Source organism: Struthio camelus, chromosome 4 (genome assembly GCF_040807025.1).
Source record: "Struthio camelus isolate bStrCam1 chromosome 4, bStrCam1.hap1, whole genome shotgun sequence".
Taxonomy (NCBI): Eukaryota; Metazoa; Chordata; class Aves; order Struthioniformes; family Struthionidae; genus Struthio; species Struthio camelus.
Window position 1 is genome coordinate 80,844,691 of NC_090945.1, and position 17,868 is coordinate 80,862,558.

General features: G+C 51.4%; 1 protein-coding gene across 2 annotated transcripts; it reads right to left on the reverse strand.

Moving 5' to 3' along the window:
* Nucleotides 1-8,993: 8,993 nt before the first annotated feature.
* On the reverse strand, nucleotides 8,994-17,868 carry CD8B (CD8 subunit beta). 2 transcript variants are annotated; one of them, XM_068943722.1, is made up of 7 exons: nucleotides 17,041-17,868; nucleotides 16,627-16,859; nucleotides 15,033-15,649; nucleotides 13,559-13,909; nucleotides 10,844-10,939; nucleotides 10,041-10,130; nucleotides 8,994-9,764 (listed from the first exon to the last, which is right to left on the reverse strand). In XM_068943722.1, the coding sequence occupies exons 3-7, from the start codon at nucleotides 15,130-15,132 to the stop codon at nucleotides 9,724-9,726; spliced, it is 678 nt and encodes a 225-aa protein (XP_068799823.1). In that variant the 5' UTR covers nucleotides 15,133-15,649; nucleotides 16,627-16,859; nucleotides 17,041-17,868; the 3' UTR covers nucleotides 8,994-9,723. The 2 variants fall into 2 exon arrangements, with proteins under 2 accessions (XP_068799823.1, XP_068799824.1); XM_068943723.1 differs by lacking the exon at nucleotides 15,033-15,649 and having other exon boundaries at nucleotides 17,041-17,716.

Genomic DNA, 17,868 nt, shown 5'->3' on the forward strand with positions numbered 1-17,868 from the left:
CTAGGTCAAAAACCTCCGTAATCTCAGTGCACGTAGATACCTCAGCTGAGAGTTTGGTGTAAGGAGACCTGGTGTTTGCTGTTAAGAATTTGCGGTACCCACATGCATGACTTTACACAGGCTTCCTGCACCTTCTATGCTGATATTGCGGAGCTGATGTGTGTAGACATTTGGTGAATCAGCAGTCAGTGACATCGTCTTTTGGGAGCTGGTTGCATTTTGTCCTCCAAAAAGGGGACTGCTTTCACCACAGCTGGAGTTGGCAGAAGACAGGTTGGTTTTCTGCAGCCCCAATCTCCTAAATACTGCAGTGACTTAAGATTCAATTTTAGGACTACATGAAGACTTCCTATCTTCTAGCACCAAATATGGGGTTTCCTTAGGAAAAGGAAAATTATCTGAGCTACAGTGTATCAATTTTTGTCTGAGCAGAAGCTCCAGGCATTAGTTTGTGAACTGGGCCCAGGTTCTCACTTCTGATTCACAGTTTGCTGTTGCAATCCCCATTTCTGCAACCAAATTTATAACAGGTTTGAGACGTTTGGTAACAGGTCTCTTAGCTCAGGCTCCCCAGGCTCTCACAGCCTTGGTTTCCTGCTGCGTCGTCTCCCCAGTGCTGGACTCCACCATTTTGGAGGCTTGTCATGTCTGGTCTCCTCCCTTAGTGCAATGTTGACCTTCCTCCCTGCGGTCCTGGTGAAGCAAAGCTGGATGGGGACACCCCAGAGAGTATCTGGGCCCTTCTGTGCAGTGAGGGAGGACTTTGCCAGAGAAGGGTGTTGCTGTTAATGTCTCTGAGAGGGAACTTGAATTTCCTTAGCTGATTATAGCTAGCGGGGTGGAAATGTTCCCTGTTTCTGACCATCCACACCTGTGGAGGATAGTGCTGGGTGGGTGTCAGCCTGTGGCTTGCTTGAGATTATTTGCTTCGTCTATTTTGTGGTCCTGTTAATGACATTGGCTGGCTTGTACAACTAGTTATTTCTTCCCAATTTTGCACTTACTTAAAACAAAACAAAACAAAACAAAACCCAACCCCCAAAAATCCTCGCTGTAGAATTCACTCTGTAAAGACACAACTGTAAAGCAGGATATCGTGTTCAAAAGAGGCGGGGGGGGAGGACAGAGGGTTCCATCAAAAAGCGGCAGATGGTTTAACGTTCCCCCAGTCATCAACAAAACACACTGAATTCAGCATTAAAGACAGTTTCACTTTTAACAGTCTGATCCTGGCTGTAAACAACAACTCACAAAAATTTCGAATCCTAGCATGAGCAACCATCAGCTAAACGCTGACCTGAGCTGAACCTTTTCATCCACATGCACGCACATTCACATGTGCACATATATATTTGTAGGTGTGTGTTTTCATTGCTGTGATGATGCGTTTTAGTGCTGCCTTCTGTTACGCAAGTAAATGCCTTGTATTAATCTGACCAACACGTGTGGAAACCAAAGAAAATCTTGGGCCTTTTGACAGAGATGAACCAGGAGGAGCAAACCCTCCATACACGTGGACCTTCACACCATCCCTGTAGGCTCAGATGCCCCAGCATTCATTCAGGCCAGATAGCAACTGCCCTGCTCAGTGCAGTTTAGGTCGAGGTTTGATGAAGTAGCAGGAAAGGTGCCTGGCCCTGGCCTTCCTGCAGCATGTTTCTGTTGGGTCTGTGTTTCTGTAGGGTGCACCAGGCCAAATTTGCTGCTGTGCTGATGTCGTGGCATGATTTAAATGCAATTCACTTCCCCGCTTCTCCCACCCTGCTTCCTGAAATAGGGCTTCAGGAGTTAAGTGCAAAACAAGTTTTATATCAGCTGCCATGTAGAGCTGAATTTCATCCTGTGGGAGCAAGAGTTATTTGGCTTTGGGATTGCAGTTGCAGGTTCTCCTCACCTCAGGTAAGGAATTGACTTAAAATAATTGGACGGAAACAACAGACACAAGTGCGCATTAGGTTCTTTTCATGTATTATGTGTAGCTTCTGAGTGTCCTCCTAAATTCTGCTTAGAGTAAGTCCTAGGAAGAGTTTAGGCCATTGATTTCCAATAGCAATCCAGTTTGCCGGTCCAGCACCTTGTAGGTGTTGAAAGCCAGCGGGTGCCTTTGTTCCTGCTTCCTGCAGTCCCTCACTTGGGATGCTCACAGCCACCTCAACATCCACCAAGGGTCTGGTAAAATCTGTGTATGTTTAGGGACAAAGCAACAAAATTTGTAGCACTGGATTATTTCAGAGTAGCAGCTGGTGGAGGCACTTTGGTACAGCAGCCTTCGCTTGGAGGTGAGGAGACGTGGAACTGGAGGAGGTCCCTGGAGGGCTGGGATGATGGAGCTTGCTTAAATGCCACGAGCCATGTCCCAGAGCTGCTCCTCAGCGAGTGGGTGGGAAGGAGTGAAATCGGTTTTGTTTTAAAATCCACCCCCACACAAGGTGTTGACTTGAGCGTTGCGATGAAGTTGCAGTGCGGTTTCGTACAACTCTGGGTTTGGTCAGAGACTCTGCATCCCCCCTCTGGGCTTTAAATATGTGTTGTGTGCCACGAGAAAGGAAAGACTTATTGTTTTTCAGTATGACTCTCAGCAGTTGCTTCTACACTTGATGCCTCCCAAGGCTGTAAAAACTTAAAGTCATGAGATTATGGAAAGTACAGGTAACGCGCAGAGTTTCCTATAACACGTTGGACACTTTCCACCAGTGCTCGTGTGCTTTGAATATGGTGTGCATTTCCAGAATATATATGATTATGAATTGCGAAGAGAGGGGTTTGATTACTGCTGTCCGTACCTGGTCTCCTAGAGGCACTCACCATGTTTGTGAGCGCTGTGTTTAACCGTATAACAATTCACATTTAAAACATATCCTGCAAATGTTTTTTTTTGTATACATTAATCTATTTGCATTTATACATTACAAATATAAAGAGAGACTGGAAGGCATTTGGATTGGCTTTCTATTCATCCAGGATGCAAGAGAAATACAGAAACTCTGTAGCAGCTTTGGCATAATGAAGGAGGTCCAGCATGGACCCCGTAGCTGGCTAACAAACTGGAGGGAGCGTAGGAGCAAGTGGGCCATTTCCCAGGAGAAGGTGGTGAGCAGCTCATCCAGGATGCCATTTCCAAGCACATGAAGGATGAGAAGGTGATCAGGAGTAGTCAGCATGGATTCACAAAGGGGAAATCAGGCTCAACCAACCTGATAGCCTTCTGTGATGGAGTGACTGGCTGGGCAGAGGAGGGGAGAGCAGTGGATGTTGTCTCCCTGGACTTCAGCAAGGCTTTTGACACTGTCTTCTATCACATCCTCATGGCAAACTCAGGAAGTGCAGTCTCTAGGTGACCTTGCTTAAGCAGGGAGGTTGGACTGGATGGTCTCCAGAGGTCCCTTCCAACTTCAACCGTTCTGTGAAGTAAGGGGCAGTGAATGAAGCTGATGGGTGTCAGGTTCGAAACAGGTGAAGCAGACCTTCATGCAGCGGGCTGACCATGAGACTCCTTGCCAAAGGACATGGAGGACGCAGAAAGTTTCTGTGGGTTTGAGCAGAGCCTGAAGAAAGCGCTTGGAAGAGAAGACCTGTATGGGTTGGTTAATGTGCAGCAACCATCTTAGGAAATCTTTTGAGCTGAAAACAGTCAGAATGTTAAGGAGAAGTATCGTATATGCTGGCCTGTCCCTTTTCTTCTCCAAGCATCTGCTCGTAGCCAGTGTTGGAGACTGAATGGTGGGCTTGGGGAACCTTTGCTCTGAACCAAACTACTCATTTTGATATCCTTTAATATAAGATCTCATTACAATGTATCGTTTTAAAGAAACCGTTTGCTACACAACTCCACATCCGTCTCCTCTGAAACAGTAATTTTCCAGTTATCTCATTCTTTAATGCAGAGCGTTTAAATCTTACCCAGCTGTTGGCTCAGCATGAGGCCGTTCACCCCCAGGAAGAAATCCTACAGTTGTGCAGAGCTCTCCCGACGGCCCCATCCCCTGCACCACGGAGGCTGTGGGAAGAGGGCCAGCTCTGACCCTTTTCACACGGTTACTACAGATAGAAAAACCCCTTCCTGCGTGCACGTACGTTCAGCATGAAGAAGACACGTGTGCGTGAACCACGCATGGTTTTCAACCCTGAGTCTCCAGCTGCGTAAGCTGAACGGTAACGACTTGGGAATGGCTCGAGCACCCCGATGGCCCTCTCCTGTCCCCTTTCTTGGTGTCCCTCAGCGAACACGGCTGCCCTGTGCCCACATCACCCTTCTCACGGCACTTGGGACTCTCCCGCGCTCGCTGGGCGGCCGCACACTGCACGGGGCGGCGGGGGACCAGGGGCAATATTGCCCCACCGTGCCCTGGCCTGCGTCTGGGCTGGACTTACCAGAAATCTGAAATTTTGTACAGGAAGGTGCACTTGATCAGCTTTGCCTTTCAGGCCATCTGGGCCACCCCGGCTTTCTTCGCCAGGAGGCAGCGACAGGAAATCCCGTGGGCGAGATCAGAGCAATAGCTGCGGGGCGCGAGCTGTCTCCTCTGCGTCGCCCTCGGCCGCTTTCGGGGGCCAGGTGGGTCGGCTGCAGCCTGTGACTTGGTGTCCCACCTGCCGGCTGCACATCTGAACCACCACTGGGGAAGAGGAACGGGAAAACCGCGGCCGGCGCCTGGGCTGGGTAAGAAGAGCGGGTGGGCGCTGGGAGAGGGGCAGCGGCGGGATGGGGCGGAGGTGGGGGTCCCACCTGAGCTTTGCAGGTTCCCTTGCCAGGTCGCTCGCTGCCCGTGAGCCTTTGCTTGTTGCGAAGGCACAGAGCTACGTTGTACCTTGCAGGACAAAAGAGCAAAAAAATCTGTTTTTTTAATGCTTCACCTTAGGTTTTCGTGTCATTAATCGCATCAGAAAGTGCAAATAGTGGTGACGATATCCCCCTATTTAAAAGCACTGTGTGGTCCTCCTTAATACACCTGGGTGCCTTAGAGGTTCAAAGAGTTCAAAGCCTGACTTTAGCAGAAAAGGCAAATGTCTAGGGAGCATTACAAGTCCTCTCCTTTAAATACGCTTTGCAATATTCTTTGCAATATTTAAAGGAGAGGCGTTTTTAATTCATTTGCCTTTTCTGCTGAAGTCAGGCTTTGAACTGTTTTAGCCTTTAAAATGTGGGCTGGGTTTTGCTTCATACGAGAGAACCGCCGGTATATTAGCAAGTGTTACTCCAAGACGAGTAATCTCTCACGCCTTAGCAAGAGAAGCAAAATGCGTCATTTATACACGTTTATTTGCAACGTCGCCCGAGCCGTTTGACATTTGCTTTGGATAAGCCAGGGAGCGGCGCGGCGGCGAGCTGCCGCCTGGGCTGCGCCGAGGCCGAGCCGCCGGGAGGCTCAGCGGATCCAGCCTTTTCCCGGGAACATCCGTCCGGTGTGCCGTCCCGCCGAGCCGCCGCTGCGTCCTGCTGCAGCCCTCAGGCGCGAGCCCCCCGCCGCACCCCAAGCGTCCTGCGAGCTTCTCCCCGGCGTGTTTTGCTCTAGGTGATAGCGCTGTCCTTGGAGATGATGCCCAATCTGGGTATTTAAGAGTCCTGTAAGATGCCTATCAAATAGCAGAGTAGCGTGTGTGCGTGGGTGCACTAAGGGGAGGAGGCAACAGCACTAAGGAAAAAATGAGGATTTTTTCCGGCTTCTGATCAGTATCTGTATTTATACAGCAGGAGAAACAGACGTTTGGAAATTCCCAAGTGCACGTTCAACAGGTCGGTCTGGATGCTTCAAAGCCCTGTTGAGAAATCCTTTTTTTTTTTTTTTTTTTTCCTGCAGGAAGGAGATACTTAATGGCCAGCTGTCACTGAGCCATTCTGACCGAGGAGAAATATGTCAGGATATAAACAGCACCAATGGACACACATATCTCTTTCCCCTTGGCATGGATTTCAAGTTTAATAATTTAATAGAGATGTTACTCATCCTTTCTGCATTAGCGTGCCCCCAAAATAGGTGTTTATGACTGTAAAATATTTTTTTTTAGATTTAGGAGCATGAAAATCAGGTGTAACTCCTGACCTAGTGTCACTAGCTTGTTTTCCATTGAATGTTTGCAGTTGCACCTGATTTTGTATTTCATTGTTTGGGTTATAAAAACCCAGACCACTGATGTAGAAATGACTGGACAGATTAAAAGAATAAAGAAAAACTGAGCGCTACCGACAGTGGCCTAGCAGCTGAGGTAGTCTTGAAAGATTAACAATATAATTATTATTTTTCTAGATCGCTCGCTATTTTTTTAGACCACTGACAGACTTGACAGAAGTTTTCCAAAAGCGGTAAGAATATTTACTGCAATGCGTAACCCATATCTCTGCTCCGCTGTCTGTCCTTAGGCTGTTGTAATGCTTTCAAGATATACGTGCGCTGCTTAGTGAAAGAATAACTGTAGTCTCGTTTCTAACGTAGCACTGAATAAAACATATTTAATATGTGACTGATTATTCCAACGTGTCATTCTTGGCCCCTTTTACCCTTTGCCGCCCAGTGATTCGTGGGGGTGGGCCCGAGGTGCATAATACTTTGTGGTGAAGCCCATAGATCTGCAAAAATCTGTTTTCCCAATTTAAAGGCCTTTTGGCTTTATCGTCGCTTCTGTGGGGTTTCTTTATGTCTTGTAAGGTGGCATCATTTATTAGCCCCCGGTTTGAGGGCCTGGGGTTATACACAAGGTCCCGTTATTTTTCCCTTCTGGGTAGGGAAGTACCTTGCTCCTGGGAGAGGAGGAGAAGGGAGAAGGCTGCTCAGTCCCGGGAAAGAAAGAGAGAGAAAATGAGGAAGGGATTAGGGAATAGCGTTGGGCAGAAGGTCACGGCCGAGGTGGCGGTGGAGCTGCTGATGCCACTGCCGTCCCGCTTCGCCTCCCTCCTGCGCGCCGGCTGTGGCGCCCGCTGGGGACACGGTGGCGTCAGCAGATCGGGCAGCACTGGGTTCCCGTTAGGTTTCGCGGTGGAAGCGCCCCTCTGCCTGCTCGCCTTGTACCAACGGCTCTGCCCTTTTGGCAGCGTTGCGGTTACGCTTTCAACATCCACAGGGTTATGAAAGTAAAATGAAATGAAAAAGCTTCTTTAGCCGCAAATGTCTGAGGGCTGGGCTAATTTCATCGGGAATCAAAGTGGCCCTTATTCGTGTTTCTGTTTCTTTCTTATTCATGTTCTGGAAAACGTCTATGATTTCTCACATCTGTGAAACCTGCTGCTGAAATCTTCCTGAACGTGACAGAGGTTTATGGTCTTAAAAGTACCCTGTTGATGATAATTAGGAATTATTAGATGTTTTTATAGCTTTCACTGAAAAACTGCAGAAATGTATGTATCGAAAGGAAATGTAACATCCGCGACGGTTGCTGTCCTGGCCTGTTTTCACTGCACACAGCGGAGGTGAGGGTTAGGTTTTTTTTTTTCAAATTACGGCCGTACAAGGAAGCCAAATGGTGGAAACCAGAATTTAGGCAAGCTCTTTATCGTCTGCTGCAGTTATCACTTCGCCAGACTAAACGTGGTTGCTCGGGTTTAGTTTCCCTCTGACTCAGGTCTCTGCCCCTGCAGAAGAAGGGGGATCTTGCATCGCCTTGCAGGGCGATGTCCCCTCTCGCCAGGCCCCAAATTGCCGGAACGGGCACCTGCGTGGGGACGGACGCGGGGCCAGAGAGCCTGTACGAGTCGGAGCGTCACCCAACGTAGTCGTCTCCAGAAGCGCTACCTGCTCAGCACCGCAGGGGCCTTGACCCTGCACGGCGAGAGGATCTCCAGCCCGGTCGGCCTTTTTGGAGGTTACCTCCGAGGGTGCGTTTTGGGCAGTTTTCCCTTGGGTTGAAAGGGGAAGAGGGAATGGTCCACAGCCTGTGGCACTGCTGCTCCTCGGTGCTTTTTCTCTTTAAAGTCGAGCCAACTGGCGTAAGTTGAACCCGTGAGGCACTTGAGAGGAAGAAAAAAGAAGTGTTTTTTTTTTTTTTTTTTTTCCGCAGAAATCACCCAGGGGCGGTAAAATGGAGAGAGCTTTGCCTTTTAAGGAAGTACCTCAACCTTGGCCGCAGGGTGCCCAAGAGAGGGCTTCCCTCTCCTATAAGGGCCATTTCGTTCCCTGTGGCCACGGAGGGGCCGGGTGTGGGATTGCGCCTTGCGGCCACCCCGCAGCTGGAAGCCCTTCTGCCGTTGCAAGTTCGGAAACGGAGCGGGGCAGAGGCGCTGCTGGGCGGAAGGGAGACTCTTGCTGCAGGCGGTTCGCCGAGCCTGGAAACCCCAAAATTCACGTAGCTGGTGGGGAACGAGTCCTTGTGCCACGCTAGCTAAAGCTAAGCACACGGAGGAAGCATTACCCATGTAAAGACCCAGCTCAAGCAGCCTATAAATTAGATTATGAGGCATATTTGGGGGGTTGGGGAAAGGGGTTTCATAGAGCACCGGGAAACCTGTGAGCATACTGGGCATCCCAAGTCAGATGTCCCATGTGGAAGGCTGGTCTCGGCCCCCCCGGGAGTGCAACCGTCTCCCGAGGGACCCCCTGCTCTGTCCTCGTCCCCGGGGCTGAGCCCGAGCGGGCTGAGCCTGGCGGTGGCCCCCCGTGTTGCTTGGGGTTTGCACACCCCTGGTGAAGCCAGCCCGGCTGGGGGAGGAAGGCATTTTAGCCGGGGGCGGGGGGGGGAGCCAGCTGCGCCGCTTGGCTCAGCGCCGGTCCCTGGCCGCCTTCGCTGGCTATCGGCGCTTGTGTTGCCCTTCCCGCTCTGCCTGAAGGTTGGCCTTGGGCGTATCGCGCTGTCTGGGTTCCCTCTCCCACTCTCTGCAGTCTCCGGTGGGAACAGACTCCCTCTTGGACCTGGTCCACCTGGAGTTCTTGTTCTGGTTTAACCCTGGCTGGGGTAGAGACGCAGCCAACGTCTTGTCCCAGGGTGCAGGAGCGGATCCTGCTCTCAGCCCCTTGGTGACCGTCTAGCAGTGCCCAGGCGCTGCGCCGTGCCACAGGGGACCAGCGTGCACAACTAAACCCCTACGTGATTTATTTGCCGTTTCTAAGAAACACGCCTGTACCAGCCGCGTTGTGACCCACCGATGCTGTCTGCTGGCTGCTGCAGTGATTGGCATGTTTGCTAGCAAAGTCCTATCAACCGCTTTAGCAGATGAACTAAGTGATTTATAAGATGAACACAGACCACGAAGCCCTCAGCCTGTCTCCCCAGCCCATGGTACTGAATCCCTTTTTCCACAGTGTTGTGTGCGGCAACACACAGAGCACACAAGCAGCCTGGTCCTGCATGGTGCAGAGCCTGCTAAAGCGTTTGCCCCTTCTCAGGCAAGTGGCCTTGACAGCAGAAAGCCCTCTGCAGCTTTTGAGAAATGCTCAGTGTTTTCCAGGGTCTGGCCCAGTCTGGTTGTAAGCTGCTGTGGGAAGGAAAATGTTGAATAAAGTTATGGTCCATCACAAGGAACAAATCTGTGTCCTGCACTGCACGTCCACGGCCGGTCTCCGTAACATCCTTCCTGGGCTGCAAGCGACACCCCGGGGAGGGCAGGTGGGGGTCTCTAGAGGACCTCTCCGCTGTCCTTGTCTTGCCAGTCGCATGTCGTGATTCGGGGGGAGTTGGCTATGTGGCCTGTGGTGAGTTGAGGGTCATGTCCAGGGAGGGCTCAGTGCCATGCCGAAGAGGATCCACAGTTTCTCTTGACACCAGCCAGTGGGAGGTGGCAGGAAGGACTGGAAGGACTTACTGCCTGTGGACGCGAAGCCACAGCCTCCTCCGCAGCCCTGTGAAGAGATGCTCTGTCACCTGAGGACCTTGGTCCCAGCCTGTCCCCCTCTGCCCATGACTCCTGGAGCTCCACAGAGTCCCAGGGTCCAGCCCCAGGCTCTCCTGGGGGCTGCGAAACCCTCCATCATCCTGCTGGGAAGATGCACGCAGTTGCGTTCCCACGGCCTGAACTGCTCTGGTCAGCGGGGACACCCTCCGGAGCAGGGTGGGGAGACACTTGCCCCACTTCTCACTCGCCCAAACGACAACCCCCTCCCCGCCTGATGGCTTACGGTGAAAGCGGTGGCCGATGGCAGCCAGGCAGAGCAGCAGGGTGAGGGTGCACGTGGCCAGTGGGACCCAGACGAAGGCGCTGCAGCCACCTGGAGTACAGGAAGGAAATGATGCAGCATGATGAGATGCTGCCCTTCGAGCTGAGCACCCTGGGGACTGATCCTGCCCCTACCAGCCTTGCTGCCCTTCGAGCTGAGCACCCTGGGGACTGATTCTGCCCCTACCAGCCTTGCTGGGCTGAGCCCCACACACATACTCAGGACTGCTGGACATCACCAGCACCTTGGGGTGTCCTTTGGGGGTATAGTAAACCCAAGGGCATTGCAGGGAACTTAGCCATGAGCCATGTTAACATTTTTGTGAGTCCTCATCCCCTGCCAGGGATGCCAGACACACACAGGCCTGCTGCTGCCGCTGTGGGGACTGCACAGAGAAGGGGAGACACAAGCACTTGCTGTTCCTCATTCCTTAGACAGAGCTAAATGGAAATGGCTCCTGGCCCCATATGCCAGGGTCTGGACCCCTGTATACCCCCAGGGATCTCTTCTAAAGGGGGAGGTCAGCTCCATCCCTAGCTGAGGGTCTAGATGGACCTAGGTGCCCAACCACATGGGGTCCCGTTGTCACAGCCCTCTATCCTCAGACAAACTCATGCTAAACCCCAAGGATCAGTGAGGAGCCAAGCACACAACAGGGACCGAGCTGAGCTTGGCTCACAGAGGAGTCCCCTGGCCTAAGCAGTGCAACGCTAAGGGCAATGAAACCCTCTTGCAAGGCAGTTTGAGTGAAGATGGTGCTGTACCTTTCTTGTCGACAGGTCTGCTTTTGGTGATACACCGCGTGGGCTTTTTGGAGGGTGGTGCTCGAGTGGACTTCGGAGGCAGAGGCAAAACATCAACTAGTTGATAAAGAGGGACAAGTTTGTTAATCCTGCAGCGGAGGTTTAAAACAGCAGGCAAGAAAGTCTGGAAATTTTAGCTTTTAAAACTATCCCCTTCGCCACTGAAGGAGGTGAATCTTTGCACACTGGCATTTCTGCCTGCGTTAGCTGATGTTTCCAAAAGTTGAGATTATATATAGCGCTATCCAAGAACTTCTGGAGCTAAACCAAGGCTTTCCATGTGCGGGACCCAGCCTGAGACACCTGCAAAGCTCAGGGTCTTCTGCAGGTGCCAGGAACCTGCCCTCCAGCTTGGCTAGCATGTCTCCAGGAGGAGATCCCTCACACTTCCTAACAGCTCAGTCCCCAACAGCTTCTGAAAGCTTTGGCCTTAAAAAGTGTATCTGAAACAGCCTAAAAAAAATAAGTAAAGCGGGAAATTAAGCAGAGGAATAAGTGGAATGGGAAGATCAGACCCTGCTCTAAAACTACAGCGTTGTCACCAAACTGACCCTGAACCAAAACAGGCTGTCAGCTCATGTGTTCAGGTTGCCGACTTTCTCAGTGATTTCAAGTCCTGTCCAGAATAAAAGAACAAACGTGAGTTAATTTGTGATTGCACAGATTGGATTTCAGGAGCTTGACCTGAACCCCTTGGTAGCCAAAGAAGTTAACAAGGACCTTTAGAAGTATTAACGCAATGGCATACTAGGCAAACAAGGGCAGAAGATTAAGCCAGAGAAAAAGAAAACTTTCTCGAGCTGTATTTACTGCCAGACACAGTCTCATTAGCACTGGTTGACAGCCAGTAGCAAGCATTGGCAGGATTTGTGCTGAGAATGGGATTAATGTGTTCTGGGATATTTCCAAATCAGATTTTGTATTGCTCTGCTGAATAGGAGTAGGAGAGAGAGTTACTAGAAAGTTTCCATCAGCGCAAAATCCAACACTTGATCCTGACAATGCCCGAAAAATCCCCTCGTCTCCTGCTGTCTTTGGTCTTAACGTAGCTGAGCAGTTTCCAAACGGCCCATTTATTTATTTGAAGGTTTTGCATCACTGCCTGTTGTGCTGCTAACCATGCATTTGTTGCACAAAATAAAAAGTAATAGGAGTTTTTAATAGCACTGGGAGGTATCTCCGGATCTTTTCCATATTCAGGTTACTGTAATCTTTGCTCAGAATTGGATTTTTTGCTGATAAAACAAGGCCAGGATTTATTATGGTCGATATGGAGTATAATGTAACACATTCATATGTCTCTTAAAGTTGGTCAGGAAAAAATCCCACTAATTACGTATCTGTACATCTGACTACTCATACTCCAGTTACCCAAAAGTCTGGGAAATTCAAAACTCTTTTTTTCTCCTTCTATCTGAGATAGAAATTGCTGTGGAAACCACCATTAATTTAAAAGGAAGAGGCTCTCCAGTGTTCCAGAACTCATCTGCGACATTAGGTAACTGGAATTTAACTGGATTACTTCTCCCTTACTTAGTAAGATATTTTAAAAAGAGGAAGTTAATGACTATTCATTTTATCCTGCGTACTAAAGGGAAAAAAAGAAAATGTCCAGTGAAGTCTGAATTCTCCCAGATCATCTGTTGGGATTTAGTTTTAAACTGGAGTGCCCTCGATCATATTGAATTTCAGCTGTGTTTTTAATGCTTTGCTTTTGGGACATAGATAGATCCATAGCTGATAAAAACAATACTCCTTTGTCTCAAATTAGTTTTGCCTCAAGCCAGCAAGAATCCAAAAGGGATTTCGGAGCCACTTCAATGAATGCAAGTTGCAGGGTGCTGTTTGCAAAAAGAAAGGTTGGGACACGAGCGATGTTTTAGAGCCGACTGTGGCTTGGCTAAACAGGTTCTTCATCTCCCTCAGAGGCAGTAGAGAACGGGTTGAAGCCTACTTCAAATACGTTATTTTTTTCTACCTCCAACCCCCTGCTCTGTGGCCAAGGGAAATGGGCTGATAAGAACAGCTCTTCCTGTGCCCAAGGTCTCCAGCAGGCCATTTCTGCAACAGGACCTACACGGTACGCCTGATTTCAGATTACATGGCGGGCTGACAGCCTTGAGGATTAAATCCTGATTTATGTGTTGAGCAGGCTTGAAACTTGCAGCCAGATCCACTGGGCGGGAGAAACCCGCAATCCCCACAGCAGCAATGCAAGGGGTGAAGGCCCCTAGTTTTGAAAGCCTTATTATAGTTTGGAGAAAAGTAAGGAAGAATGAGAATGCGGAAGGACCTGTGAGCTAAACAGGGCACGCACCCAAACTCTCATCAAAAGTATCACAAGGGACCAGAAAAATGCAGAGTATCCCCATATTTTCAGTTGACTGGCTTCACTTGGAAGTCCTAACATGACAGGACCAACGCTGTGCCCAGAGCATGGCCAGAACAACCCCTGGTGGCAGAAGGACTACCACATGCAAGCTGTCCTACAGTATAGCCATTTGTGCATTTTCTGCCTCATCGGATCTCTTCAAGGAAACCTCAGAGCCCAAACCTTTCCCGCCCTCCTTACCCTCAAAGCTGGGAGGACCAACACTCATGTGGCTCCTTGGGGACCTTGTCACACCAAGCCATTGGCATGTCCCCGAGATCGGGACCAGCCGGGGTGATGCTTACCCACACCGAGCCTTGTCCCACTGCCGAGGATGAGCTCCGAGGACTCGGAGACGGTGCAGTAATACGTGCCATTGTCTGAAGCTTGGAGGTGGTGGATCTGCAGGTTGTAGGAGTTTTGAGAACTCCCTCCATGGACGCTAAACTTCTCCCTGCCAATGTTTGTGCCATATGTGGTTTTGCCCAGCGGGTTTAAAAATACCAAGAACTGGAAATGTTGCCTCTCCTCGTTCCACCGGTACCAGTACACCCCAGAGTGGTCTTTTTTCACGCGACAGAAGATTTCTGTTTTGTTGTTAGTTTGGGCTAAAATATGTCCTGGAGTCTGAGACAGAAGTATACTTCTACAGAAACCTGCAAAAAAGACAGAAATACATAGTTATGCTTTGGCCATTATTTTTCTTACATGGTAACCACATATTTTCCTTTTGAGGTTGATAACGTCAGTAATCACAGATCAGGGGTCACATTGGTGAGAAACGGAAGCAGGAAACCCAGTCAATATTTCACTGAAGGCCTTTTTGGGTCCCCAGCCTTTTTTTGGCCAAAACACGGGTATTGGTTGTCTCACAAATACTCATCTAGGAGGAAATTAAGTGGCAGAGAGGGATAGAGGGATGTTTCCTAGGGTGTTTGCTGGTCTGCATGTTTAGGGAAGGGGCTCTGACATTGTCTCCAGTGGAGGTTGCTCCTACTCTCCTGTTTCTTTCCCATTTTCCAGAAAGGCTTCGCTTCTCTTTTAGCAGATCTTTTTGAGCCTCTCAGCTTATTTGCAAGATATTTTTCTGAGAGAAGCACCATGCGGGCTGAAGATAAACTTGAGATTGGATCTCAAAGGCAGAGAAAGACCAGCTGTGCCAAACGCGACCGCAGAGGCGTGCGGCGTAGAGGGGGAAACCAGCAGGTGCCGAACCCACCTCTGCTGTTACACGTGTGTAATAGCACATAGCTGGTGCTTTAAAACTGCTTAATTCAATGTCCCTGGGAAGAGGACCCTCAGCTGGGACCCTCAGCTGGGACGAGTAACGGGCATTTTGGGCAGTGTTAATGCATCAGGGCAGGTTTCCCCTGAGGGTATTTCTCCAAAGTGCCCATCTGATCCAACTTTTTTGATGCCTTTTTTTTTTTTTTCTGTGGCTGGAGAACTAACAGGGCAGCAGGCTTCGCTGCCTGTGTGTGGTGCCGTCTCCGGTGATGTTGCTACAAGTCTGTCCGGAGCCTGCGGCCCTTGGAGCTGCGGCATCACGCGACTGCGTGGGCCCCCCCTCTCACGCGAAAGCATTGCTGGTCCTCAGAGGTGCAGGAAAAATTTGGAAAGCAGGAGAGGAAAATTAGTAGGAAGATCATTTCAAAACGAGCCATTTTTATTTTCTATCAGTTTTGCAATGCCATTCTTTTTACACTGATTTCACGCTCTGGGGGAAGGGGAGGGGGTCGGGGGTAGCTGTTGGGTTTGAAAGCTCCAGTTTGGCCTCACCGTGTTTGGGCTTTGCAGCTTTTGTGGAAATTATCTTTGTTGTTCTCTGCCTTGGCAGACACATGAACGGTGTCTGTGTGAGAGAGGAGAGAGCTAACATGTCCTTGCAAAAGGATAACAGGGCACCTCCAGTCCTTTTTTTGTTTTCTTTTTTTCCAGAAAACAATCCTCCAAGGCTGTGAATACTCTGAGACCAACAGAAAAAAGCCGCTCGGGAGATAAAGAGGCTCTCTCTTCCCCCGCCTGTTTCCCAGGCGCGTTTTAAAGTCTTGCACGAAGCTGAACCTAACACATTTTTCACTTCTTCGCTTTAAAATGTCCACATTCCTTTAAAATATGTCTTCTTCCTGGTTGGAAGTGCCATCCTTCAAAACTTTGCTGTGGGAAACGCCTCCGTGGGGCGATATCTGTTCGGACTTGGGGCATGCTGCCGTCAGAGGTCCTGGCTAGCGCCCCGAGGCCTGGCTGTGCCGGGATCCCACGGGAAACCACAGCCCCAAGAAACCCTTTCCTTTTAGCCATTGAGGAGATCAGCAGATCAGCAGAAAGGACGAGAAGGAACAGCAGAAAACGCTCAGCTCAGGTCCAAGTCAAGGGTCAAACTCCAGCGGGTTGAGCTGGGAGAGGGTTAAAACAGAGCTGAAAAGGGGACTGGAGCGCAGAGGACCAGCAGGCTGGCGGGGGACAACCCCGCCGCGTCCCTCTCCCTGCGAAGGAAGCGCCTGGGGCTGTCCGCCGTCCAACCCGCCCGCCTTGCTCCACGGCCGAGTCATCACCACCAACCCTCAGGAACCATCTCAACCTGCAGAGTTGGGAAAGTCCCTCGGGGAGGAGGTGGGGGGGGGGGGCCGCCCTGGGTCCGTCGGCAGCGGCAGGCCGCTCCGACGGGCTCAGTCCCCCGGGGGCCGCGGGAAGAGGTTGGGTTTCCCCTGGCCCGGGAAATCTGGGGGCGACAACTTGAGTCGCCATCCCAATATATACGTTTGATGGGTGCTTCAAGCTCCCAGCGCTTTCTCTCTAAGACTTGATGAGGTTGAAAGTTGTCCTGTTGGGGGGGGGGGGACACCCCGTGAAGAGCCATTCTGCAGCTTCGCTCTGACGTTAGTCACACAGCCTCAGCCCCCGCCGTCGGCGGTCCACCCGCGATAAGCAGAAGGCAGCGTGTCTTTACAACACGCTGGTTTTTGCTCCGGCCCTTTGGAAGCGTTCAGCCCTGGGATGCAGTCGGGAGCGGATCTAGCTGCAGGTTTACCACCTGCGCCGCGTTACGCAGGCAGCGGAGAGAGGCGCTAGCTTAGCTGGTTGCAGAATGTGCCCTTGGGAGCAGGGCACGCGGCCGTCGGCAGCTCCCCACAGCGCCCACACCGAGCGCGCTGCTCGGTGTCTACGCTGTTATACGCCGGTCTGTGAATTATCCGGCCGGTAGGAAATAGCGTCCGGCGATGTATACTATGCCACATGGGTTTTTAGCCTAAATAATCCAGATGCCGTGTGCCACATCCCACGGGATATTGGTGATGGCCGGGGGGGGCCGGGAAGGCGTTAGCTGCTGCCGGCGCCCAGGCTGCGGGGCAGCGTTCCCGCGGGATCTTACCTGGGACCTGCAGGCAGAGGTAGAGGCAGAGCCAGTGCCGTGGCATGGCGGCGCGCGGGGACGGGGATGCTGAGCTGGGGACCGCTCTGGTGTCACCAGAGGCCCAGGTGGCCTTGACGAAGGCGCCGGCCGAGGCTTTTCCCGAGGGATCTGGCGCGATCCCGCCAGCTGCCCCTTTCCTCCGTCACCCGGTCCCTCCCGTCACGCCGGCGGCAGCGCCGCGACGCTCCCACCTGGAAAGCAGATTCGCACCATTTTGGACGTGCCGGCGGCGGGGAAATCCCTCAAATCCCCGGTTCTCTGGCCGCTTCCCCCGTTCACCTCCAGCCCCCCGAAACGCCGGGGCCGGGGCTCCCCGCTGCCGCCCCAGCGGCTCCCGCCGCGTTCAGCCGCCCGCCTGAAAGCACGACTTACCCAGGAGGTTTCCCGTCTCGGCGCAGATGTTTCCCCCGCGCCGAGGCGGCGGCGATGCTCGCTTCGCCCTCGCCGCGGGGCTCCGAGGTCTGACGTCCTTCGGGCCGATGAAGGCACCAGCTTTCCAGCTTTGGGACGCTTTCAGTCACGCTTCGGAAGAGGACGATGACAACTCATTCAGCGTCCGTTTCCCAGCGCGGTTGCTCCGTGTTTCGCTGCCTGTTTGTGCTTTTTTTTAACGTAGTCAACTGAGAAGCAACAAGCTAATTTGGGGGCTCGGCGTTAGGCAAACAAAGGAAAAATAAGCTAATGAAGCTGCGCTGTTTTCTCCTCTGTTAAAACCCGAATTCATTCAAAAGGAGAAGCTGCGTTTTCAGAGGCGAAGGCGGTCAGCAGAGCAGAGCGCGGTGAAATGCTCGAGCGCAGCCGGCATTCGTAAGCACAGAGCGATGAGCAGCCTGGTAATCGTTGACGGGAGACGTTTTTTTCCGGGCCTGGAAAACGCCGAGCGCGAAAGGACGCTCCGTAACGCAGCTACGGCAGGCGCTGCACAGTTACGGAGAGCTTTGAACACAGCAGCGAGAAACCTCAGACGAATTCAGCGGGCGACAAACCACAAAAGTAAGGAAATTCGGCTACAGCTCATCGCCTCGTGCCCGGGCGCTGCTTCGTGAGCTTCGATACTGAATGTTTTATACGCTGAAATATTTAAGTCATAGATGACATGCCCGAGTGGCTGCTTTTGGAGGGTATTGAGAGATTTGAGCCGCTTCGGCTTGGCAGTTTGAACAGTGAAACGCATAACGTGAAATCACAGCGGAGAAGAAG